At 34.5% G+C, this 27,439-nt stretch overlaps 2 protein-coding genes across 4 annotated transcripts; one reads left to right on the forward strand and one right to left on the reverse strand.

Moving 5' to 3' along the window:
* Positions 1 to 995: 995 nt before the first annotated feature.
* Positions 996 to 6,128, reverse strand: LOC103319398 (amino acid permease 6-like). Its single transcript, XM_008220931.2, has 7 exons — positions 5,716 to 6,128; positions 5,338 to 5,571; positions 5,107 to 5,200; positions 4,427 to 4,641; positions 4,115 to 4,257; positions 1,787 to 2,014; positions 996 to 1,629 (listed from the first exon to the last, which is right to left on the reverse strand). The coding sequence occupies exons 1-7, from the start codon at positions 6,020 to 6,022 to the stop codon at positions 1,204 to 1,206; spliced, it is 1,647 nt and encodes a 548-aa protein (XP_008219153.2). The 5' UTR covers positions 6,023 to 6,128; the 3' UTR covers positions 996 to 1,203.
* A 12,075-nt stretch (positions 6,129 to 18,203) lies between these two features.
* LOC103319399 (uncharacterized) lies at positions 18,204 to 27,002 on the forward strand. Of its 3 annotated transcripts, XM_089047583.1 has the most exons (16): positions 18,212 to 18,710; positions 18,814 to 18,899; positions 19,615 to 19,769; positions 20,274 to 20,338; positions 20,426 to 20,620; positions 20,753 to 20,807; positions 22,512 to 22,536; positions 22,693 to 22,754; positions 22,856 to 22,989; positions 23,413 to 23,602; positions 23,777 to 23,836; positions 23,918 to 24,172; positions 24,651 to 24,909; positions 24,982 to 25,187; positions 25,487 to 25,537; positions 26,258 to 27,002. In XM_089047583.1, exons 1-16 carry the CDS (start codon positions 18,535 to 18,537, stop codon positions 26,546 to 26,548), a joined length of 2,265 nt encoding a protein of 754 aa, XP_088903709.1. In that variant the 5' UTR covers positions 18,212 to 18,534; the 3' UTR covers positions 26,549 to 27,002. The 3 variants fall into 3 exon arrangements, with proteins under 3 accessions (XP_008219154.2, XP_088903709.1, XP_088903710.1); XM_008220932.3 differs by having other exon boundaries at positions 18,204 to 18,710; positions 22,512 to 22,754; XM_089047584.1 differs by lacking the exon at positions 22,512 to 22,536 and having other exon boundaries at positions 22,693 to 22,731.
* Positions 27,003 to 27,439: the final 437 nt, after the last annotated feature.

The raw sequence follows: 27,439 nt of genomic DNA on the forward strand, positions 1-27,439 counted from the left end.
TGCTTGAATATGAACAATCCCTTTCAATACGATTCGCCAAACATCGTTATTTTGTCTTGAAGTAAATGTCCAGGTCGGAAGCAATGATAAGGAACCAAAGCCATTGATAGATCACTCTCAAAACAAACTTTTGTAACCACCCATCTTTTCCTCATGAAGCCAAGCTTTATCTACATTTATCTTAATGACATCGATGTCTAGTTTCATGAAAACTTTCATCCACAACTATGAACTATCTTTTTGAAGGTAATCGGCAATCTTAATTGAGAATTAGTGGGAGTTTTGAGTTTGTTTTCATGTTTTGCTAATTCATTTTCTTGTGTTAAAATTGTTGGATATGCACAAGGTTGTTGGTTTATTTATACATAGAGGTTGTTTATTTAAAATTTCAGATCCTCATTGTGATTATGTTATTGTATATGTACACGATGTTTACTTATCAGGAATGACTGTTGCAATGATTCATAATCTTGACTTCCCCTATATTTACTAAACACATAACATAAAAATAAAATAAATTACGTGAATCACTTCAAAATTCATAATCATACCTTCAAAATTTTGAACGGAATAAACTAGAGAGAGTAATTGATTTGATTCCAATTCCTTAATTCCCCTATTAATAAGTTCCTCGATTCATAGCTTCCTTCATTCGTGGTGAGTAAACATGTAAGTTGAGTGTGGGTTATCGCTTGTTACACTAAGCTGTATTGTTTGTTCATTATACCTGAGTAACCAGTTGGTATATAAAGGGCATTTTGGGATGTGTCCGACTAATATGGTATTACTCCTGTATTGGTCATATGTGTTTTTCATAATTGACAGACTTGTTTTAGAAACTCTGTGCTTAATTAATTCTTGATGCACAATTAATTTATTCATCTATCTGGTAGTATATGCATTAATTTAGGGTTGTAAATTTGTAATCGTCAGTGCTCAAGTACGTAGGTTTCTATATGCATCTGTCTGGTATTATTTCTCTCTTCCACCTTCTCTTTCTTTTGGATTTTTATTTTCTTCTTATTCCTTTCTTTTTTCTTTTGTTGAGAAATTACATTGTAACCTTGACCCAGTTTGATAGCTTCAAACCTTAGGAGGAACTTAAAAATACACACTTAAGAAGACTAAGGTTTTTGGGAAATAAGTTAACTAATCACACACTACTCAAACCCTATATTAAAAGCTATATATAGTAAGGCACTACTATTGCTCAGTTTGGAAGGGCTTGTACTTCTTGACATCTGTTGCCAGACCTTGAATTGCTGCAGCAGCTGAAACAAGCGATATTACCAAGCAAGCCCAGCTCAAAATCTTCATCCAAGTCCATGTGAAGGAGAACCTGGGCATTTTAGTCCTTGCAATGTACATCTCTATTGGGAAGTAGACTGTCAATGGCCAGAAGGAGGCTGCTCCAAGCAAACCCAAGAAGTCGTTAAAGAAGGGGAACAACATGGCTAAGACTGCTGTCATCAACACATATGCAGTCCTCCACACCAATCTGAAGGAGTTGAAACAGTATGCCCCATGAAACGGAAGGTTAACGGCGTGCTCGCTGTTTATGAACTTGCTTTCGGGCCAGCGTTTGGCGCACTGGCTTTCAACAAACCCGAATATGGGCTGGCAGAAGACCTGATCACCTCATCATGCATTGCTCGTATCAGTATAAAAATATATGTTATTTGTACTATTTAGCGTTACTTTATAATGTGCGACTTCTTTTAGAGAAATAGTACACAATATGTTAAATTTATAAGGTGTGCATCTAATAAAATAAAGGTTAAATTACCTGGTAGGCCCCGATTAGGTGAATGGCGATGCAGATGTTGGCAAGATCAACTAACCAAAAGGGTTCATAGAATCCGAAACCGGTGAGGAAATTTCCAGGTGCGTCGTTCCCAAATGCTGCATAGCCAACACAACCACAAAGGACATAGAACACTGTGGTGGTTGCAATGCCGATACTAGTTGCCCTCTTCATGGCTTTGTTCTCTGCCGGGGGTGATTTCAATGTGTCCTGCAATTACTAGTCCTAGTTAATTATGGCTTATCTTAATTCCTACAAGCAGTGATTTCTATTAAGTCGTAGTTAATACAATAAGCACATATCAACAACTCTTACACAATTTTTCTTTAGTAGAACCGAATATTTGGATGCGAGGCTTTCGAACCTCAGCATACGTGAATAAAAAAGGAAAAGCTCAACTTACCTAAGCTATACCCCACTGGTATATGTTCATTATAATGTTTTATAAAATATGACCCGTTCTCCACGAAGACATTCCTATCATACCAAAACCAATCAAATAAAAACAGAAAAGAAACAAAACAAAACAAAAAGAAGACATGATGTTCAATCTTTTTTTAAAAATATATATTTTTTTTCTGGTTTAGAATTCATGTCCAGCTTTAAGATGCCGAATTCCTGACTGATAAAGGGACAACTCTGAGATTATTCATAGAAGAAAGATCTGACAATGACCTACCAATAGTTGCATGATAAGAGAAAAAGGATGGACGACAAGAAAAGTAGAAAGAATTTTTTTTTTAAAAGGCCAACTTATTCGGTGGCCCAAATTTTGCTTTTGCGTCCACCTTTGATGGTCCTCTAAGAATCTTTCTAAAGCGGGCTGTTCCGTAAAGTAGTATAATTAAAAACCTATGTGACATATATATATATATATATATATATATAAAACAAATGAAATGAAAAATAAACACTTCAAACATACTTTCACTTCTCAATCGAAATTAAAGGGAAAAAAACCTAATGGGATTTGTTAAATTAATTTTTATCTTTATTTTTTTATACTAGAATGCAAGCTTTGACAATATATTCCCCTTTAGTGATTTGAAAACAAAATTTTGTGAAACTTTTACTATATTTGTCTTTTTGTTATAATGGAAGAGTCGAGTTCTTTCGGACCACTTCCCTTCCCAATCACTTATTCGCTTTTTTAGGTTCTTATCACGACAGTATAAGAACATGGGCATCCACATCCACATTTTTTTTACTAGGTAAACTAAGGTAAAAAATTCAAAAACTAATATGCTTCGAATTAGGTAAGACCGTATCATAATCGAGTCAAGATATGAGTTGAGATGTGGTTGAAATCATGGTATGAAATTTCGACCTACTTCTCGACTCATACATTGATCCTATCATGATCCTTCTAAGTTCAACACAATTAAGTTTCTTATTTTCTTAGATGAACTTTCAATACGTCCATGTGAACACATTATTTTATGAACTCTCATGAAATCTAACAAATTAAAGATTTTAGAACCTACCCCTTTGTTTTGTGGTGCAATAATTTGTTCGTTTTATATTTTTTTTTATATAAGCTCTATAATATGCGACACCCTATTGCTTTGAAAACTAGCAAGCTATGTCATGCCGACATTTAACATTTAATAAGGCACACATATCAAAGTTGCGGCAGGTTTGGATATGGAGCCAAAATATTATGCTCAGATTTTGTGTTGAAGACAAAATAAACATGCTGCATGCATGTGAACCCCTCCCATATAGAAAACACATACATACGCCCTAGCAGGCCGCGTGTTTGTATTGTTTTGTTTGTTTGCTTTGCCCTTTAGGCAACACAAGCAATTGCCTAGGCAGGATGAGTTTTATGAGGCCTTGAGTAGCTAGGTCTAATGGGTTTCAATTATTTTTTCTACCCTTTTTCTAAAATATAGGGTTGTATTCAATCTGAAAAGAAGAAGAAGAAGATAGGGGCTAATGGCCTTTTAAAAGTTACATAAAGTAAGTTTTCTTTTTATATTAAGAAGGCTATACACACACATTTTGAACACATGGACGCACATCACATAATATGAAAGTTGATGTGACTTATATATATTATTATTAATGATACAGTCCCGCGGTATAAATCGTTTACATATTATAATATAAATGAATATTCTTGAAAGTGTGAGATACCAACCATCTCGTTCACTTACGTTAGAATTCGTGAATATAATATATTATCATGTGACTCTTTTTCCGTCCCATATGATATTATGATCTTTATGTTTGTGTGGCATACATATATAGACATAGCTTAATATATTAATAAGAAGATTAAGGTAAATACTTAGGTAAGAGAGTTGCCTGTATTTCCACAAGCACGGTAGAATAAGCATAAGCAAAGGCAATGTCTCCAATGGCTTGAAATGTCTTCCAAACTTTCTCCGAGCCTGACACATCTATCCCAACTGTTGCTCCGGTTAAGGTTGTCCTTGCATGTGGTCCAGCTTCATTTCCATAAAATAATTTATCAATCCATCAGCCTACCTTCTATATTAGCCACAAATTATTGAAACCAGATAGACAAAGTTCTTTGGAACCTATACAAAATCATCTCCTCAATAATTTGCGTTGTAATTTAAATGTTTATTTTTGTTTTTTTTGGGTATGAATTACCTATAACTTTGGCGACGGAGAGGCCAAGGCCTATGGAAGAATAGGCAAAGGACATGACGGCTGCGATGATTGAGAGCCATGAGAGCTTATGAAAGTTTGGGATTTGGCTGAGCAAGATTTGGATGCAAGCAAAGATGATCATAAATGGGTTATTTGATGTGCGACACTTCACATGATGTCCATGTTTATGAAAACAATTCGACCTCTTCACCGCCCTGCATGAAAGTTTACAAAAACGTTAAAGCTATAAATTCACCCAACAAAAACAAATAATAATAAAGAAACACACACTGAAAGTGGTTGTATTATTCAAATACAAAAGAATATTTATCATATTTCTTATATTGACACATCATTTGACGAGTAACTTACAAAACATATATATGTACTGACACGTCATTTAGTGAACAAATATATTACTGTCACATGTATTTATGATTAATAAATAAGATCTAGATATGTATAGTAACATATCATTTGACAAGTAAATTACGAGACAAATATTTGATGTAAAAATATGTTATTGACACATCGTTTGGTGAACAAATATAATAAACAAATACAGGGAATTTCGTTTTTACACGAAATTTTTTAATATAGAAACAGAATTTCCCTATCATGAAAACACAATAAGTCAAAAAGGGGAAGTCATTATGTTGCAGATTGGAGCCGCTACTTACACCATACTGATGGAGGCAGTAATTGTGTAACCGATAGTAACACCAATGAGATTTCCATACTGAGCCAATCCACAAAGCTGCACTTTTCTGCCTCCTGCACAAAACCAAACAAAAAACCCCAGATTACGTGATCATTAATATCACACCAACGCCTTCCCAAAAAAAAAAAAAAAACTTATACAATTTCCAAAATAATAAACCAATAATAATTATACGAGAGGATAATGTTACCTAGATTGGCTCGTACAACATCCATGTAGGTGTAGTTTCTCTTGCCGTGTACAGGGTCAGGGGACCTGTAACAGTCGGCAAGGAGGGTGGAGGTGAAGTAGGTGATGAAAGAGAAGGCCATGAGAACAGCTGGCCCTGCAACCCAACCTAGCTGAGCTATGGCCCATGCCAGAGATAGCACCCCTGACCCAATCACAGCCGTTATGATATGTGCACTGGCAGTCATCCATGTCCCTTCACAAGTTCACAAACCAAAGTCATTCGGACGAGTTTCTGAGTTGAAATCTTATAAACAAGAACATAAATATATATTTCATATCAAGAAGTCGAACGAGATTCTGAACTCAAATCTCATAAACAACAGTGTTGCTTTCTTACCAGTTCTTTTGGGACGACCGTCGTCGTCCAGATTCTTGCGAAAATCTCCATTTTCAACAATTCCTGGGTTGTGTTCCATGTACATGCTACTCTTCTGAAACTGCCCTGTCATCTCTCTCTCTCTCTCTCTCTCTCTCTCTCTCTCTCTCTCTCTCTCCTGGTTTTTCTCTGAGTTTGGTTTTAGGCAACTAGAGAGAAATGGTACTTCACCACTTAAAAAGGGTTTGGTGCTTGGGGCTATAGAAAGAGATGGGTAGGGAGGAGATAATATTTGAATCAGTGAAAAAGGAGGGGCTTGGTGGGACATAAAAAAGGTGATTGGGGGGTAAAATGTAGGGTGAGGACTAAAGTCAAAACCAAAGACTTGTGCAAAGCATGTGCAGTCAAAATGGTAGGGCAGGGAGATTGAGCCATTCATGAACAAGATACTACTTTAAAAATTAATTAAAAAAAACATCTAAATGGCTATAATAATAGGCTTGGGAGCCTAAGCCATAGCTAATATTAATGGTTGGTTGGGTTGGAATTATTGGTAGGGTTTAATGCGCTTATATGCACCATGGATGGTGGTAGGCTTAAATTGGGTATTTTGGGAACCCTAAGGCCCCCGGCCCCCACCTTGGGTGGTGTTTTTGGATTTGGTCCATCCATTTGGAGAGAGAGTTTTAATGGCTTCCATTGATTGTGGATTTTGAAAGTTAGTGAGTGAAAATCTCTCTGTCTCTTTCTCCTTCTGTACATTATGCTACATTATGCATAATAATAGTCAATTATCTCCACACTTGTGCTTTGGCGGTCCCTCTTGAGCGACTTGGGTTGGTCTCAGAAAATCAACCATTCTCCATCAACACCTTGAAAATAACACGGAATGTTATAGCACATGCTTTCTTTTTCTGGTTTTGTATCTGTATTTAATTGACCTCCATTGAATTGTTATGATTGTATCAAATGCTGCCATGGCCTGGGACTGCTGACTGTTCTCATCATATATCTATCTTCTAATAGGTTATCAATCTATCTAGCCCACAAATTGAAGCAATAAGTTAGAACTTGGGATTGATGATGAATTATTAACGTATCAGATTTGTCAAGTTGGACTATACATCAAATGAAAATTTTCTCAAATTAGGACTAGTTCGGGAGTGCTCCGGTAGGAAGTACCGTTCATAAACACTTCTGGAAGAAGTGCCTTTGTTAGAAGCACAATTTTTTTTAATACTAAAATTCCAGTGATTTCTTAATAACATTTCGATGTTTTAGTAGGTGCTTATATGAAGTATTATTCTTTTAATTTTACAAACACTTTTAGTTATTCTACAAACACTGTCAAGCATGTAACGGCGTAGCCCAAGTAATCAAGAGCAGTTGATCATGATTTCTTTATCTTATAAGTGGTTATTTTAAAAAGGGGAATCCGAAATCCAGTATTTGAATCCCCTCATCCTCTGATATCACTCGTTAAAAAAAAGGACAATATTAAACATACCCTTAAATAATTATTTAGATTGATATATGATAAATGATATATAAAAAAAACATTTGATAACTTATACATGGGCAATGAGAAAATATCTAGATTAATGTCAGGTATGAAGATTTGGAAAGGTAGATATTGATTTATCCATCGATTCTCTTTTCTTTTCATTTAGTTGGTTGGTCAAATATATGTTCATAAAGAATTAGCATAATATTGTGTGGAAAGTAGATTCCCATTTTCATCCATCCTTGGAAGACCAAAATAGCAGAGAATATGTGCCTTTTTTTCCATTATTGTTGGTGCATGAGCTAAACAACATTGTACTTTTTCTTAAGGAACTCCTCTTTATCGGGGAAACAGGTGCTAAACGGAAGTTTCCTTGTCAGCCATATGCTTTTTTGGCATGGATGACATTTTAAAACACACGTCTTTGTTCTCACAATCAATTATTAATTTATTTTTTTAAATTTCTCCTTCGACTTTTCAGAATGCCATATTCTCATAGATATCGCTAATTGCAGAGCAAAGTATGTATAGCAATACTGGAACTTAGAGTCTAAACTGATCTGATCTAAGACAAAAACTCTAGTCCCTTCTCTCCTAAAAAACACTTTACAACTTCTGTTACTTTGAGGGGACAAAGCCATTGTTCTTCCTCCCCTTCTCCTCTTTTCCACAATTTTCAGGGATAAAAGGCTTCCCCTATTTGCCTGTAATGATTTTCCTCCACTCATCACATGCGGATGCGTCTTGACATCGGATCTCCACATGTGTTTCGGTATTGGATCTATCACCATCCTTTTTGCCCTTTTTTCATGTTTGGAATTAGTCGCAAAGCCTCTTTTTTTCTGTGTAGTTTTCACATATCTTTTTATGAGAGTTTTTCACCTCTCATTTGTGAGAGCTTTCCACCTCTGCTTTGTGAGAGCTTTTCCACCTCTCCCTTGTGAGACTTTTATTTGTATTGTTATGATTTGGTTTTTTCAAGCTTTTTCTATTTTTGGTTGTTCTAACTTTGCACTCTTAGTTGGGATGCCTATTCTAGAGTTTCTTCGATCTTGCGTGATCATTAGTGGAGGATCTCCATATTGCCTTAATTTTGATGATAGATCGCTCCATTATTGTAATGGCCTCATATGGCTAGTTACAATAACGGAGTGATCTAACATAAAAAATTAAGACAATTTGAGACTCTTCCATTAACGATCACGTATGATCGAAAAAACTCTAACATATGCATCCCAACTAAGAGTACAAACTCAGAACAACCAAAAAGAGATAAAGCTTTAAAACCAAGTCATAACAATACAAATATAAAAAAACTATCACAAATGAGAGATGAAAACTCTTACAAAAGGATAGATGAAAACTACACAGAAAACTCAAAGAGTCTCTACGACTTATTCCAAACATGAAGAAACTGCAAAAAAAAATGGTGGTGGAGATCCAACATCAAAACACAGGTGGAGATCCGAAGACAAGATGCATTCGCATGTGATGAGTTGAGGAAAATCAAAACAAAAAGAAGATAAATATGGGAAATCTTCTATCGCTAAAAATAAGGGAAGAGAGGAGAAGGGAAGAAGAAAGGGAAGGAAGGGAGGAGAGTAAGGACTCTAGAATGTTTTTTGGGAGATAGGGGGCTAGTGTTTTCTGGATATGTTGTACTTCAAATATTGATTGTTTTATATTTTTCCTAGTACCGAATGCACACATGGTATTTATCTGGAAGATATGCAAAGAAAATGACGTCTTCAGACTCCATATTAATTATGAGAAACAAAATGTATGCGTGGGATTTTGTAGGTATTATAACCTTTAATGCCTAAACATTGTGACAGATTAGGTCAACAATCTTGTCCCTGACCTTGAGTGACCGACAAGTGTCAAAGTGTAATGAAATTTTTAAGTAAATTTGGTTTATCCTTTTCAGATTGAATTTTTCTTTATCTGCAATTTATTACTTTTTGTTTCTATTAATAAAATTCAAATTTTTATAAATAAAAATTCATAACTAGCATCTAACTTATCAAATTACTTTATTAAGCTCAATATCTGATTTAGTATCATTTTTAGATTCTCAAAATACCCTATTTACAATTCAATGTGTTATGTGATGGTGTTTTAATTTTTCATTCCCCAAATTATTGTGGTGATTCGCTCCATAATTTTGTCTGCAATTAATTATTCGTTTTAATTATGAGGTTGATTTCCATATACCTATTATATTTATAAATGTTAATAATGTACCTATTATCTTTGGTTCCCGTTTTAATTTACCTATTTTTTCTATATAATTAATAATAAATATGTATCTATCTACTTACCTATCTTGTATTAGATAAGTAGGTAAATTATGTATCACCATAATTTTCCAATAGACAATTACCTAATCAATATTATTTTAGACAAAAAGATTAATTTGTATGTAGGTACATATTATCATTGTTTAGCTATAGTATATATTACTGTACGGTATGTATTACATTATTATTTAGGTATTCATTGATTTCTTTTTTGTTTGAATATTAAATAGGTTACCAATTAAAAAGAATTAAATATAATTGCTAAACATAAGGGATTTGACAAGTAAGATAGATGCTATAGTGTGTAAATATTTTATAATATTAGGATAATTAATAACCTATATTCAAATGTAATTTTTTTAAATAATAACAGTTTAAAAATACGTGAATTTATGTTTAAAATATAAGAATTATAAGGACCTATCTCGAAACAACCCAAATCTTGTGAACTTGTAATAACCTTCCCATTTCCAACATCTCTTAGAAAAGCTAGTTGGGGTTTATCCAAAAGTAAATTTGAAATAAAAATTATTGCGTTTATCTAATGCATATAAACTCAAGCTTTGACTCTAAGACACATTATTATGGGCATCTCAGATGCATCTACAACGAAAGTTAAGTAGATTTCAAGATTCAGATCTCTATTCAACATATTTACCGTGAAGCTAATATATATGGTAGTATGTTTACTTGCCAATAAGGGTCATTCTTCTACTAACACTATTATATTTGTTTTATAATTTTTATGTGAATATTGGTTATGAAGTTAATTTTGATTTGTATGGTTGTAAGATCTATCGCAAATTTTCATTGTAAACTTTTTCCCTTAAAAAATTGCACATAATTAACAATGTAGTATTATGAATGTGAACTTTTTACTTGCCAATAAGGGTCACCCATTCCCACACACTTCAATGCGATTGACTATTTGTAAAATAAGTTTTCGATTTTTTTCTATTTATCAGTGACAAGAACATAGCCAAGATTTTCTTAATTGTAAGGACGTGGCTGCATTCAAACTTGATGATTTGGGGGTATAGGCCTTGTTCCATAACGAAAGCCAAAAACTTCATAGATTGCAACAAAGCAAATAGTTTATATGTCTTTTTTCAATACAACCAAATCCTGCTGTTAACTTGTACTCAAAATAAAAATATTTGAAAGATAGTTCTACACCTACACAATTTTGGTTTTACAATTAGTTCACTCTATGACCAAACGCAGATGTCGCATTTTCACAATTTTGTTTTCGCTCGCGATCCCGAAGTCAGAGGTGTTTCAAACGATAGGAGGAAGAAGAACACGTTCAGAGATTTTGGGGTTAGACTATGTTTTACTGTGAGACTTTTTATTTTACTTTTAAATTTAAGTTAAATTAATATGTTCTGCAGTAAAAGTAAAAGAAAATAGTTTTTTTAATTTTGGTTTTTCTGAATCATTAGATTAGATCTAAGGGTGAGTAACCACAAGTCTCTTAGACCCTAGGAATCCAAGAGAAGGAAATTGATATATATATATATATAGAGAGAGAGAGAGAGAGAGAGAGAGAGAGAGAGAGTATTATAAGTTGGATGAATTTGTAATACATGTCACGTAGTATATCATGTACACATACATAGGAAAATATTATATGATGTGTAGCTAAAACATAATGGTCGCATAAGGCCAACTAAACCACTACTAGGTTGTTTTTAATTTTTTTTAAATAATCATGTTTTGGATCAATATTGCGTCTCAACCCCTCTATAGGGAGATTTTGAAAACAAAAAATGAAATATATCAATTAAATGGTTATGGGGTCCGTAGTTTGTCAAATAATTATTTTCAAATAATTAATGATAAAACTAAAAGAAGTCACAATTAGTTTGTATGTGTGCAACCATAATACCTCTTTGGAATTTGTTTTTTTTCACGATACGGAAGGATTCAAATTCAAAATCCTTACATGTTTACTTACTAGCAATGGGTATGGAAAGCAAGAAAATGATTTCAATTCTTGACTTCTCCCATATTTACTAACACATAAGGAATGATGTGGGTCCCACCTTGAAATAAGTAATCACATACCTTCAAAATCATGAATGAAATCAATTAGGAGGGGGTAGTTAATCTGAGTCCTATTCATGTTCTTCCTTACTGGCTTCCAAAAATAACATTACAATTCCATTCATGTGTTGATTTTAGTAAACAACTTAATACAAATGACTTTTTCTCATACAATTTAGGGTTATTTGTAGCAACGGTCCCTCAACTATACTCGGAGTTACATTTTGGTCACTCAATTTAAATATTAGTTGCAAAGGTCACTTAATTGGGTGTTGTGTTGCACCATTAGTCCCTATCGTCAAGTCTTTTAAACAGAAAGAGTCACAGACTTGACGGTAGGGATTAATAGTGCAACACAACACTCAATTGAGTGACCTTACAACTAATATTTGAGTTGAGTGACCAAAATGTAACTTCGAGTATAGTTGAGGGATGTTCTTCCTTATCATTCATTCATATCTTGGAGCACAACTTTCCATTTTTAACGGTGTACAAACCAAACACGAGAAGGATAGAAAGTGCCTTTCTTGTTTCCTTACATCCCAACAAACATGATTTTGAAGCCATACCCATCTCATATATCAATCATATAGATAATGTATTAAATTATAATACTTACCTCATTGATTTTTAAAATAGAAAAAAGAAAAAGAGAGATCAAACCAACCGCATCCATTGTCTTGTGCTTCGAAGATATTTTTTCACCGTGGCACAAGCTATCATTAACTTTTGGAGCATTGATGAATAACACAACTGAGTACCATAATATCTAGACTAGAAAAAAAGCACTACAATATCATTATGCTTTTGCATTATTGCAAAAGTATTATAATTCATGAAGATAAAAGTTTCCATTAGTTTTGGAGCACTGATTTATAGCAAACTTAAATATTATAATGTCCACCTAAAAGAAAAAAGTAGCATGTCTTCTACTGCAGCATTTTAATAGCAAATTGAGGCTTAATGTCAGGCATAAAATCAGAAACATCAGGACAAAATAAGCTCATCACTTCAAAAGTATAGTGTATTAGTGTGAATGGATGAGATAGGTGGTGGGCAGACAGAAGAAAAAACAGCTATGCATGCTCACCAACAGTCCAAGCAATCCATGACCCCAGTTGACGGTATTGTTCCTCATCCTTATGTATTTCATCAGCTCACAAAATTTGACTCAATTCTCTTTACATCTGTCCTTAGACAATGAACCTCCAGCGGGGGCGGTGGGAGGAAATTAGTCCAAGGGGTGCACCGAAAGAGAAATTATGTTATGAGGGACACTGCACTACTTAGTCCAAGGATCAATTCCACCATTTTCACAAGCTTTACAAAAGTGTGTGACTAAGTCAGTTAGCCAATGAGTCTGTCGGCAAGGGCCATGTGTCTTTTGTTTCTGTCAATTTCGATTAGCTTATGTTGTTAAAATCATGTGAAAATGGTGATAACCTATTAACTAGGTCAGTGAACCATTTTCACAAGTTTAAATCATGTTGTTAATTCCTGAATAAATCCATCCGTGTCCACTCTTTCTAAATTTGTTGCGTGTTTATAGTTTATACTTGTATTTTCTACTTGTGAGTGTTAAAAGGTTGTAATTATAGTTGTAGTTTGGTACGCTGAGGTATATGTTTATTTTTTCTATGGCTTGCTGTTTTTTTGCCTAATTTCTTAGGCTGCTAGGAGGGGAGGCAGTGGCAGAGCTAGAAATTTTGAGAGGGGGCACATTTAAAAATTCGAACTCTTTTTACTTTCTCTATTGTTACTTTTTGTTTAAATAACCTAACATTCATTCATAATAATAAAATATATGCAACTCAAAAGAAATTTAGACTTGAGAATAAAAGAAAAAACAAAGAAAAAAGGGAAAAATTAAGAATTTAAGAGGAATTTCATAATATTTGTATAATATTACTATAACTAAATATCCATACAACAATATTTGAGGAGGGGATGCCTTCCCTGGGCATGATTGGTGTGGAGGCACACCTTGTACACTTGCTATTGGTGGTGAACTTTTCTGTATTTGGATTAATTCCTTGTGTTTATTATATGCTTCCGTATTGTATTAATAATATGTGGTTATTTGTATTTGTATTGGTTCTTGTAACTGACAACCTTTAGGTCCGAATTATAAATTATATATGTGAGCTATCGCTTTTCTCTGAAAAATAAAATAAAAATCTATTCGCTTTGGTTGACTATATTGCATAGTTTTTCTATATTGTACTTCACTAGTGAACATTTAATGAAACGGTCAATTCAATTAGGATAAGTGTTACCTGTTTGTTAAACAAACAAATCAAACGTCCTATTCTGTTAGTTAACAAAAACATTTCCTTGACCGAAAACTTAGACCAAAGTGGTCTTAATGGTGATGTATAATATGGCTCTTAGTTGCAGAAAATGAATGGACAAAAAGAGAATAAATGTTACACGATTAAGTTAAAGAGCTTCAGACGCATCTTGAAATGGACCAAGAAGAGAACGAGTGAGAGAGAGACTAGTCCAAGTCCCTCTCAAACAAATTGTGACCAATATTTGATGTCAAATGCTTTTATGGTCCATGCATGATCGAACAAAAGTTACACTAGAGACAGCTCCATTATATTCTTGCATGTAGAGCTTTCCACTATTTTTACTTTAATTTATTTTCTAATTAATTTTGATTTTGATTTTTTTTATTGGAACTTTTAGGGATCACGTTGGCACCTTCCTTTCTCATTTTGGAATAATGTACGTTTGCATTGACATCCACTTTATGGCACCAAAATGCCGATCTAGTGCAAGGCCAAGGTCACTTTCATTTGAGATAGCTATTGAGTTATTGATTATTTCAGAAAGAAATATAGAACATGTAGGCCTTCGTGTACTTTAGCTAAATTCTCCTCCTACACACAAAGAATGCATAATTTGCACATAGTTAGTGAAGTAAGCAAGTTAGCACTTAGCAATTAGGTTGTGATGTCTATTGTGGGAGTGATTTTCCTCAAATATTTGCTTCCACATCTATTCTAAAGCGTTACCAGAAGAAAGTTTGTAAGCTAATGGGAATGCAAGAACTAGCCGGCATAGTTTGTGCAGCTTCTATGTTAGAAGCAATTCAATTTTGTCTAATTTTTCCTCCTTTTATAAGTGAGGGGAATGGAGTCTAGGATCTCGAATTTGATGTTATTTGTCACAACTTAAGAAAACGCATTTCACATCCATGCTATGTTGGAGTTTGAAGCAAATATCCCACATTGAGAGCATAAGATTGCCATATATATAGTTTGGGCCCAAGTTATGGGTTCGGCTTTGGATAGTTGGAAAATAATTATTATTTGTTAAAATTGGGCTTTGGGCCTTTTGGGCTCTAGAAAAGGAGACATTACCAAATCTTTATTTAATTTAATTTTTGTTGATGATTGTTTAATCTTTACTCAGCAAATTGAAAGTGCTTCTTGTATGATCTGAAAAAACCCTAGCCCTCTTTCTAACAAAAAACACTTCTAGAGCCTTTTTCACTTTGAGGAGAGAGGAAGTTACTGTTCTTCATCACATCTCCCATCTCCCCTCTTCTCTTTCTTCCTATTTTCTCCCCTTATTTTCAGAGACAAAAGTTTTTTCTTAGTTGTCTTCATTTAGTTATGATTTTCCTCCAACTATCACAGGCGGTTGTGTCTCGGTGTTGTATCTTCACATGCGTTTCAGCATCGGATCTCCATCACCATACTTTTTGCGGTTTCTTGATGTTTGGAATAAGTCACAAAGACACTTTGGGTTCTCTGCGTAGTTTTCACATCTTCTTTTGTAAAAGCTTTTCACCTCTTCTTTGTGAGAGCTTTTCACATCTCCTTTGTGAGAGTTTTATTTGTATTGTTATGACTTGGTTCTTTCAAGCTTTATTTCTTTTTGATTATTTTGAGTTTGCAATCTTAGTTAGGATGCTAAGGCTAGAGTTTCTTCGATCCCGCATGATCGTTAGTGGAGGCGCATCAGATTGTCTTAATTTTATGTTAGACCGCTCCGTTATTGTATTGGTCATTTGTGGCTAGTTTGTATTGGCCTTTTGTGGTTAGTGACTTTTTTTGCTAAATTACGAATCCAATCCTAGAATTTCTCACAAAAAAAGAAAAAGAAAAAAGAAAAAGAAATGACTGCTTGTATGATTAAAAATCTTTCATCTCAATTTCAATCCACCTCTGATCAAAGCGAATTTGCATAAATCAATAACTTATTTTTCAACTAATGTACATTGACGGAAAAAAAAGAATACTTAAATCAACAATAGAAGCTAATTGGGTCTAGTTCATTAGAAAAAGGGCAGTGACTTGCATATCAGTGATCTCATATTCAAACCCCCATAATACCTTGATAGTGTGTGTGTGTGTGTGTGTGTGTGTGTGTGTGTGTGAAACCCACTTGTAGTTTAGACTATCGCTTGTTAAAAACCCCTTTGTAGTTTTGGATATTACCAATATTATTAAGTTTCACTTAGCCTCCCCATCCTAATAATGATATAGTTAATTTGATGTGATCCAATTGGAATCAACTTTCTCCTTTTTCTTTATAATTTTTTTTACAACTTGTTGAAATTGATTCATTTTTAGAATAAAGGGGAGAAATTCAAAATGTGGTTTAACATATTAAATCTTATATAATTAATTATTGGCAAACAAATAAACTTGGTTTAGAAAAATCGGAATGCAAAATTGTGAAACCCTGTATTTTTAATATATATATATATGTATTATATTTCAGAAAATTAAATATTTTGTTACATATTTAGATTATAACTTATATATATAATTATCTTGTACGTTATATTTTCATACATTTATCTTATTAGTTATTAAAAATAGTAATATTTATATGTATTGCTTTTAACAACTTTATCCATTTGTTTCTTACTAACCAAGTTCAATGACCTAGATATTTATTTTACAAACACACTTTAGACTCCAAGTGTCATTCTACTGGGGTAACTAAGCTTTATTTAGCATGAGGTGTTGGCAATTTGATGATAGTCATCCTAATCTTGGAGACCAAGTTCCCACGTGGTCATCACCTCCCCACCAATTAGAACAAATTGAATCCTCTAAGTATTACTATAAATAGGATGTTTCCTTTGTTTTAGAAAGCATTTAACCTTGCATGAAAGTTCATGTAATGAGAGAGAGAGAGAGAGAGAGAGAGAGAGAGAGAGAGAGGACTAAAGAAAGATGTAAGGAAATTTGATATTGGACGAGATAGGTAAATGAGTTGTCTTGCCAATTTATTTTAAGGGCTCTCATTGTCGAGGTGAGTGGTTTATGTAATGTGTTCTAAAAATTCTTATTTTGTGATAAAATATGAAAATCATGAATTATCGTGGATTTGTTCTATTTACAAATATCTCTATATTTCAAAGTCAAGCATGTGTAATTTGGTGCAATTTTTTTTACATTATATATATTGATTGGAATATTTGTAAAGTATATATTATTCATGGAACATGAGAACTTCAATGTTGGGGTATTTGAGGTATAGATGTACCACACGGGGACATAGGGTAGTAAGGCCAATAGGGGTCACGTGGTGGTTACATGCTATGAAGGATAACCGAGATATAAAGGGATGATGTGATGTGATATGATATGGATTGGTATATCTTTTCATGATATTTTATAGAGTGTAAAACGGCATTGCTTGACTGGCATATTGCATAATCTAATAACTGAGCGGTGATTGATCATCCCTCACCCTGTTTAACTTTTCAGATGAATTAGTGGGCAAGATGAGGACTAAATTGTTTAAGGCTAAATTAGATGAGAGTAGTAGAGATTTATTTATTTCTTGTAAAGTTGTAAGATTTTGGATCTGTTTTTATAAGAGAAGTTTATTTTAAACCTTGTTTCGGATTCTTTTTATTTTATTTTCTCACGCATCGGGCTTGAGCTTTTCGCCGGAGTGACAAAAATGTTATGGATGGAGTCCCCCAAAGAAAATTATGGTAAATTAATTTTGATGGTTGGTCAAGCTTCTACAAGTTTTGTTATTTGTAATTCCCAAAACATTGCTCTTTTAGTTGGTTCATTTCCTGTTGATTTCACTTCTACTTTGTAGGCAATGGTTCACCAAAGGCCAGTGGACTACTCGTCTTCGATTGCAAAATTGTTCATATGTTGACAAGTTAAGGTGTGATACCTTAGAAAGTGAAATAAATCATTCAAGATCTTTGACTTCTTCTACAACAATTTTCAGAAATTTGAATTTCACATAATTTTCTAGAAACAAATATGGTAGCTAATCAATTAGCTAATTTAGGTAATCATTTGCAACATCCTCTGTATTTGGTTTAGTAATTTTCCTTATCAAGTTTTGTATCATATTAAATTTGACTTTTTTAGTTTAAAGATCACAAGAGAATCTTCTTTGTAATTACTTTGTATAAAGTATATGTTAAAAATAAATAAATTAGAAGAGTTTGATTTCCAACCAATTACATTATGCCAAATATGATTAGTTTTTTACATAACAAAGCGTGATTTGTTAGATATGTCAAAATAGTGTTATTCTCGTGACATACAAGTCTACGGGCGGCAATACTAAAAAATTAAAACGGAAAAAAAGAAAAAGAAAAAAGAACCAAAGGCGTAGTCGCCAAGGAGAAAATAGTAAAAGCGCATAAACAAAATTAGCGTAATGCACGTTGTAAAGGTCCGTGATGTTTTTCTTCCCTTCCCTGACTGCAAACGTTGAAAATCCCAAATGCTACGAACCCTAGCTGCCAGCAAATCAGCATTTCGAGATTGCCAATTCTAGGGTTGGAAATCGCAGAGTGAACTTGCCTGCACGCGAACGCTGACACATTGTTGTGGTCGGCAAAACAATCGTGCCATTTCTCAATGAAATTAAGCTTCAGAAATGGTTGATACATGAGGATTAAGACGGCAAGCTGAGAGCTTTGATTGGCACTGTGTTTGGTTTGAATTTGAAGCGAAGGGATGCAAATCTCGTGGATTTTGATTACGTATGTTTCGGCATTTGGGATGGCTTGTGGGTCTAAACTATAAATCTCCATCGTCAAAGAGGTTGCCAGATGCCAAGCCTCCCCCGGCTGAAGTTAAGCCGGTGGCTATGTTGGATTCTGTTCAAGAGATTGCTATTTACATTCACAGATTTCACAATCTTGACCTTTTCCAGCAGGGGTATATTTATGTGGATTTCTTTCAATTGTTATTTTGAACTTGTTCGTGCTTGCTTTTTTAAAGTTAAATTTGTGGGTATTCTTCAATTTCTTTTATTTTATAGATGGTACCAAATTAAAATTACCATGAGATGGGAGGACAGTGAATATACTTCTGTGGGGACTCCAGCAAGAGTTGTTCAATATGAAGGTACTGACTTTTGTTGGAGTTGTTAATTTTTCTTTTATAGAGCAAAATGATATAAAAATATTGATTACTATTAAGTCAGAATAAATCCTAAGTATATGTTAAGTACATTGCTTGTAAGCATATAGTTTGAAACAAACTGATTTTCAGAGTCAGAATTATATAAATTTGGTCAGTGGGTCTGTTGGTACGAATGCTTTTACTAAGTTTCTTATCAGTTAACCCCAAATTTTGCAATGCAGTATAACTGTACAAATCTTACCGTGTTAAGTATGATGCAATGATGGTTGTTTTTAAGTATGTATTCATGGGTCAATAAATTGCCCTTTTGAACTTTTATCAATTTATTACAAGTCGGTTGTTGTTTAAGAGAAGTGATATTATTTTGCAAAAACAAAAGTTTAAGAGCTAGGTTTTCATTGCGTGTTTTATTGTTTCTCTTTCTTTGATTAATATTCAAAATGATTGAAAGTGTAGAGTAAAAACTTTACATGACCTACCTGGGTCCAGCTATTATTGTCAACAGATCAACCTAGTTATCCTCATGTTTATAGTATTTTACATGGTTAACTGGTTTTTATACTTTTGTTATTTGGGCATAGAGATATGTTTTGCTTCAGTTAAATAAATATTTAGTAAGCTTGTCCTATTTAAGTGATGCCATTTTCATAAACTAAGAGGCAAGGGCATAGAGATAATTAAACTGTTTGACTGGCAGCTCCTGATCTGGGTTCTGATGATGTATATGGAGTATGGAGGATTGATGATTCAGATAACAGCTTCTCAACACAGCCTTTTCGTATCAAATATGCAAGGCAGGATATCTTTTTATCAATCATGATATCTTTCAATCTATCACTAGCGAGATATGAGGTAATAATCTCTCTCTCTCTCTCTGCCTCTGTCCTCACGCACATGTGACATGCTAAGCATCTAACTGTCTATACGGAATTTATTGAACATGGTATTAGCCCCCATAACATGTTTGTCGTCTGGGTTGCCTACGACATTCATGACAACATTTTTTTTTTTTTTGGCTAGTTGACAACTAGCCTTGCTTTTTTGGCTCTATGTTTTTTTTCTCTGAATTGTGAAAGGTCCCATTAGCTACATGCCCAAACTTTTTGCTTGCTGCCTTGATGACGTCAGAATAGTTGATTACAATTTGCATTCTTAAAACCTAAGAGGCCAGAAGGTCAAGCTCGTTAAAAAAAAAAAAAAAATCCTGTTTTTCAAAAGAAATTAAATTACTTTTTCCAAGGATATCTTTGTGGGTAAGTATGTGCTATAATTTGGCGATTTTTATTTTTTATTTTGTCCAAGTAGAATGTAGTGTTTATATAATGTATTCATGTTAATAGGGTATGTACTTTTCAGGGTCTCTCCTCGTCTGCTGTTATTTTGAAGTTCGAGCTTCTGCATGCCCCCATATTAGGAAATAGGTGAGTTGAGATTATTCATATTTTCATGCACGCTTTTAAGTTTGCAAATTGAAACTAAAGTCAGTGATTATGTCGCATAAATTGCAGGTCTGACTTGCAGGCTTCTTTGGATGCTAGCCCTGCAGCTGTCCATGAATTCCGAATTCCTCCTAAAGCTCTTCTGGGATTGCATTCTTATTGCCCTATCCATTTTGATGTATTCCATGCAGTGCTTGTTGATGTTACAGTACACATCAGTCTACTGAAAGCTGTCTCTTACATGCTCCCATCGAAGGTACCCAGGTCTGTCACATATTCTAGTCTATAAAGTAGTTTGGCACTCCATTTTGTGGAAATTAGTCTTCTTATTGTATTGAAAACTAATTCTGTGCATCCTTTTTTTGCGAAATTAACTCGGGATTTGATTTATTTCAGTGATTCGTCCATTGCTGAAGATGTTGGCAGAGAAGGTCTTTCTGGGTCAAATCAAGTATGTTGTTTTGCATTAAATTCTGCTAGATCTTTTTTCTGGCCCTTGTGAGGCTTGACATTATTCACATTTGAATCTTTGATCTTGTTCGACAGTATATTCCTGTGTGTTGGTTGTCATCTTTGCTCTCTCTCTCTCTCTCTCTCTCTCTCTCTCACATACTTCTTCATGAAAATACATGTTTTCCATCAATTCCCTGTTGCGCTTTCCAAGGGCCTTTCACATAATAATGGGACACATAAACATCAGGTGATCGGGCATATGTATGCACACGCATGTGCTTTTGTATATGCATTGTAGTTTACGGAATTGACTATGTAGTAGAGTCAAGATTATGTTTCCATAATTTATTCAATATGCTTGGGGCTTTTTTAATTAGGAATATCCTCGGGGATGTCTATTATATGAATGTCGTAAACAATCCTTGGAAATTGCTTCATGTGAGATCAGGGACCCACATCGAAATGGCAAATTGGTATGAACAGCAGCTAATGAGTTTTTGCGTGGCGCAAAAGGACTAAACAATTTCACTGTGCAAAGTCGACTAATCTGGTATAGCTACTTTATTTGGATTGCGTGATCTGGGAAGCACTAATACGTAAGTGCTATATTGGGTATGACAGGCGTATGCGATGCAGAAGAAGCAACACTAAGCTGGCAGAGTTGCTGGAGGAAAGAAAACTGAGATGAATGGTGTCGTTTTGGTTTTGGTATTTTACTATATATATATATGCATGTAAATATTCTACCCTAAGTGAAACAGTGCATTTGAGAAAAAAAGTTGGCGTTTTAGTAAGGTTTTAATAAAGAAAATGACAGGCTTTAATAATATTTCCCAATGAAACCAGCCCAGTTTACTCCACCTCGACCTTTAGTTTACATCACCTCCATACCTTTCTTTAACCTTTCTTATCTTTATTTCAGTGCAAAGAAGGTTGGGGTCCACGCCCCCAGCTTGTAGTTAGCTCACCATACCCGGTTGTTAGTTATTTCCTATATGTGACTAGCCTCCTAGCATATTGTTCTAGGATTTATTATCTATTTGAACCAAGTGTACACGCACTAGAATTAGAAACTTGGTAGGGTAATCATGATGATAATAAATAGCAAGAAGTTGCATGAGAGTTCCTCACCCCCACCAGCGCTGATTATTATTCTTGAATGACAATTAATACTTTGTTTTGATTATTTTATACTTTTGATATTAGATAATAATTCAACAATACTAAAGACTTGCATCTTAATGCTGAAAGGCTTATGACACGCCTTGCAAGACATGAAACGCCTCACCTCTATACCTTGCTTTTGAAAACATTGTATTTTAGAAAGATAACTGAGGTTTCATTGGGATGTATCAGTTCCCTTAAACCAAAGCATTGTTTTTGAGTCCCTGAAAAACTTGAAAGTTTAAATTTACATTGAGAAATGCATTGAAAGCGAAGGCTACTGAGCATATTTAAAATATAGATGGGTGTTATAAACAATGGATTTGAAATTAAAAATATAAAGTTTCAAAATTTGCGATGCTTTTAAAGTTTGAACTCTTAGCTGACATGTATCTGGGCATATTGCTAGCATCTATGTTCTTAATATGTATATAAAAGGTTTCAAACATCCTTAATCTATTATTTATGTTTTGTTTGCTACTTCTCTTCAGAGGCTGTTCTATCATGTACTTACAGTTGAAAATTTGTGATTGACTAGGCATCAGCACAAGTGGCTGCTGCAGGTGTGAATGATATCATGCTTATTAAATCATTGTTAGCTGCTCGTGACATACTACTTGAAGAGCTCCAGAAACTTAGCAAGGCTATTGACCAAGCAATTGATTTGACTGATTTTATATCTAAAATGGATGACACAAAGTTTGATTCTTTCCTGCAAGAAAATTTGGTTGCAGCAGATGCCAAAGTTTCAGGACAAGGCAAGCCACAAAATGGTCTTGAGGTCCTTACTTAATTCATGCAGTACAATGTTCTTATCCTTATTTCGAAATTTCTATGGTTTAAGGCTAGTGTTTTCACTTAACTTTATCTGTTTTTGAACAGAAAGTAAATGGCACGTCAGAATTTGGAAGTGGTGAATTGCTACGCCCCTTATCAAGGGACGCCTTACTGAATTCTTTTCATTCTTTGGGCGATCAAGTTTTATATTTATGGAACACTTTTTTAAACTTCCACAGGTTTGTTTTTATTTGATATTGTTGTTGCGACCTTTTATGTTTTTTCAATAAATTAAAATGATGCTATACACAATGATGGTCCCAATTGTAGACTTACACAATTGAGGAATATATATATATATATATATATATATATCTATAAAAATGTAAGTACTGAAACAGGCATTGTCTCTAGAAGGGCTCCTGCTATGAGGGTGCTTCTAGAGAGGATGCCCCTTTTAAAAAATATGCTGGATATGCAATAGCAACGTCATGTTATTGTCAACAACTTATCAATAGTCTGTTAAAAAATGATCGGGACCTCTTCCAATGTGATTGGATTAACCTTCTATTTGTATCCACACAAAAATAAAAGACTCGCTCCTCTGATCTAATTTCCAGATCATCTGTACTCGTTTGTATGGTGATATTTATTCATTACAGGTTTAACAAAACAAAGGTACTGGAATACTTGCGTGACACATGGGCTAAAGATAGAAAAGCTGAATGGTCAATATGGATGGTTTACTCTAAGGTTGAGATGCCTCATCATTTTATCAATGGTGGGGGTGATGAGTCTTCCCACAGTGCTGGCCATAGGAGAGTTTCAACTATGTGGAAATTAACTGATGATGTAAGTATTCTAAGTATTCATACCACATGATTTGTAACTTGACGAAAGAAATTTCCCCAACATGTTTGAAGCAATGTCAAGGGTTTGTTCAGTGTTCCCTATGTACAGTTCAGTTATCAGCAAATTTAGATTTTTGAATGCATGTTTTATGGATCTTACTTGTGTTATGTACAGCCTGCCCAGACTGCTGCTACCCGTGCTGAGCTTCATCGACGAAGTATTGCACAAATGAAGGTGGGCGGCTTTTGCTTTCAGATGGAGAGTTGTATTGTCTCTTCCGTTGAATTTTTTTGTAAATTGGAGTTTTCTCTGCAGATTAACAATCGGTCAATTCAAGACATGCATATATTTGGAGATCCATCAAGCATTCCTATTGTCATTGTGGAGCGTGTCTTGAATGCGCCTAGGCGTACTACTAGTGAAAATTCTTACTTGAGAAATTTGGACGTCATAAACTCTCCTGGCTTACTCAGTGGATCTGGCTCTGAATCCTTAAACAAGAGATCCAGCTATAGCTCACCAAAGAAGGGCCGGGTTTTAAAGATTGTTGTCTTTGTGCATGGTTTTCAGGCTAGTTTTGTTCTCTTACAGCTTCCTCTAAAATTCTTAACATTTCGTTGTTTCCTCTATTCTTTCCTTGCCCCCTTCCAATATTTTCATTGTGTTAAAAGTTGCCACAGCATAACTTTTTAGTTTTATTATTTTTTTAAAAAGGTTATTAACATTTTGAACTTAGTTTGTCAGGGTTTCCATTTGACCTTTGGTCAAAACTTGCCAGCTATTTGTAATAACTTACGTTTATGAAGGTTCAAAAAACTGTATATGTGATGCTCACAAAAGTGTTTTGGTTGTGCTAGTCATTGTGTGTTTTGCTCCCTAAAGTGAGTCAAACGTTTGTAATTTATGGATTAGAATATTCATTTGGTGGCCATTCATGTTTTACGCTGCGAGTATAGAACTTATACCAGTGTAGTTGATGAACAGCTACATAAGTCTATTCATTTGTGCTACGCACTGTAATGTACTTAATACAACTCTCACACTACAGGGGCATCACCTGGATTTACGGCTTATTCGGAATCAATGGCTTTTGATAGATCCCAAGGTAGAGTTTCTAATGTCAGAGGCAAATGAAGACAAAACATCTGGTGACTTCAGAGAAATGGGACAAAGGTTGGCCCAGGAAGTAGTTTCTTTCCTTAAGAAGAAAATGGATAAAGTTTCAAGGTCTGGAAGCATAGCTGATATTAAGCTTAGCTTTGTGGGACATTCTATTGGGAATGTGATCATAAGAACGGCGCTAACAGGTATCAAACATTTAGACATCATGTTTTCCCATTATATGCAGTTGGTGTTGATATTAGCCATGGTTTTTGCAGATAGCATTATGGAGCCATTCCTAAGATACCTGCACATATATCTTTCTATATCCGGCCCACACTTGGGGTATCTATACAGTTCAAACTCTTTGTTCAACTCCGGGCTGTGGCTTTTGAAGAAGCTTAAGAACACGCAGTGTATTCATCAGCTTACTTTCACGGATGATCCAGACCTTCAAAATACGTTCTTTTACCAGCTCTGTAAGGTACTGAGAATTCTATTACCTAATGCATCTTTTTGTTTTTCCCTTTTTAACAACTTGTACTCAGCCATCAGGCTGTTGCCTCATAACTGTTGATGATCTTGAAAATAAATAAAATCATGATATTAATCTAGCTTTTTGTTTGCACTATATGTCAATAGTGATATTGTGTATTCCATAATTTTGTATTAATTGAAGGCAAATATGACATTCTTTACAAAAATAATGACGAGCTTTAAGAAAGAACTGTGGCCAATGTCATCTGTTTAATTGCTGATGTTCTAAATCAATTCTTTTTGCAGAAGAAGACACTTGAGAATTTCAAGCATATAATCCTGTTATCTTCACCACAGGTATCTTGATCGCTTCCCTTGGGGGTTTTGTAAGCAAGATTATTTAATGAAAATATTAAACTTACGCTGCAGACTTTGTTTTTGTTGCATCTCTCTGCTGTTTGCCATTGATTGTAATGTGAGAAATGCAATTGATAAGTCCATGGACCTTCATAATTGCTCACATCAACTACTGTGTTCGAGCACCTATGCTTAAGAATCCAATAATTTAAATAAACCACCTGAATTTTTTGCCATACTTCCACAACCCATTGACTTTGATCAATTGCAATTGCTAAAATAATTAAAAACTCAAGCTGCTCAGAACTCGTACATGTGAGCCGCTACCTTTACAACCTTCTTTGTGGTTCCTTCTGTGTTTCCAATGTTTAATAGTTGTGTGAGATTTTCACATTTGTAATAGTGAAATCTTCCTTTTTTCGATGCTGAGCATAGTCTACATTACTAAGACGAAAGGCATTACTCCAAAGATTCAATGTTTGCCAGGGAGGAACTCATAACAGCTCTTTCATTTCTTTATCTATTTTGATGTCTGATAGCAGCACTTTTATTGAACACTACTTGTCAGATTTACAATTGTCATTGTCTAAGAAATTTGCAACAATTTATTTGTGCCCAACGGAAAACCAAAATCTCACTAAACTTTTTGTACTGTTTAAGAAAAAAATTGTTCTCGTGATATTGGTAGTTGCTTCAACCATCATTAATTATGTTTTGCAGGATGGTTATGTTCCCTACCATTCTGCTAGAATAGATATGTGCCAGGCTGCTTCATGGGACTTGTCAAAGAAGGGCAAATTTTTTCTGGAAATGCTGAATGATTGCTTGGACCAGATACGGGCCCCTCACTCTGAGAATCGAGTGTTCATACGCTGTGACATCAACTTTGATACCTCTTCGTATGGAAAGAACCTGAACACCTTCATTGGAAGGGCTGCTCATATTGAGTTTTTGGAGTCCGACACTTTTGCAAGATTCATCATGTGGTCTTTCCCAGACCTGTTTCGGTAATGGCTGTTTATGGCAATGCAGCTTCGTCTCTACCCTGTCGTTATCTGATTATCTCCTTCCCTCCAATCGAAGACAACTGAGGACGGTGTTTGAAGGTAGAGTGTTGAATATGTGGCACCACGTCTAATGCTTGAAGAAATCGGCTTTTGTAAATTATCAGCTTAGAACTCATTTTACGGGTAGAAGTTGTGCCTTTGTTTAGCTGAATGTGAAGTTTCTAGGGTATTCCACGAGCCTTGTGGACCTTACATAATATTTAGTATACAAGCAAGGTTCCTTGTGGACCATACATTTTCCATTTTCTAGGCTAGTTAGATTATGTGATTATGCTTTTGATCAAGTTCCTGTCACAGGGATCTTGCATTTTAAGTAGACAGTTGAGATGGGAAAAATGAAACTTGCATAGTTTAGGCGTGTAGTAATAAGAATTTGGTTACAGTTGTCTTTTTGTCAATTGCCTATAGTATACTTTTGAGGCCTCAAATATATAATATTATATATAGTATTATACATTTATAACATTATAAATGTTACTCAGGCCTTATGGGACAATTTACCCTCTCCATCCCTATAGTTGTACTATACTTTTGGGGACATTAATAGGTCGATATGTTACACAAAAGTCAAATATAAAAACTCGAAGGTGAAAGGTAGGCGAGCTAGCTTTGAGCGTGTCGTGCAGGAATGAATGCCATGATATGTGGTCTGGAACATAGGCTGATCATCTTCAATTTCTTGCACTTGTTTGGTTGCTTGGCACCTAAAACAGGTCCTGCATGGTCCATGCAACACGATGAACTTCGATTTTTTGCACTTGTTTGAGTTTATCATTGCAAGATTAATATTCCTAATCAGAAGACAATGAACTTCCTTATATTTGTTCATCGATCA

This window comes from Prunus mume, linkage group LG2 (genome assembly GCF_029339155.1).
Source record: "Prunus mume cultivar Tortuosa linkage group LG2, ASM2933915v1, whole genome shotgun sequence".
Taxonomy (NCBI): Eukaryota; Viridiplantae; Streptophyta; class Magnoliopsida; order Rosales; family Rosaceae; genus Prunus; species Prunus mume.

Excerpts from the sequence above, each read along its gene's own strand:
- LOC103319398 (XM_008220931.2), bottom strand. The coding sequence starts at position 6,022 with ATGTCCCACCAAGCCCCTCCTTTTTCACTGATTCAAATATTATCTCCT. Across the intron at positions 4,642-5,106 it reads ACTGCCTCCATCAGTATGGT|GGCGGTGAAGAGGTCGAATT; the intron begins GTAAGTAGCGGC and ends ACTTTCATGCAG. Across the intron at positions 2,015-4,114 it reads CCGTGCTTGTGGAAATACAG|GACACATTGAAATCACCCCC; the intron begins GCAACTCTCTTA and ends TAGTAATTGCAG.
- LOC103319399 (XM_008220932.3), top strand. The coding sequence starts at position 18,535 with ATGTTTCGGCATTTGGGATGGCTTGTGGGTCTAAACTATAAATCTCCA. Across the intron at positions 24,910-24,981 it reads CATAAGAACGGCGCTAACAG|ATAGCATTATGGAGCCATTC; the intron begins GTATCAAACATT and ends TGGTTTTTGCAG. Across the intron at positions 25,188-25,486 it reads TCTTTTACCAGCTCTGTAAG|AAGAAGACACTTGAGAATTT; the intron begins GTACTGAGAATT and ends TTCTTTTTGCAG.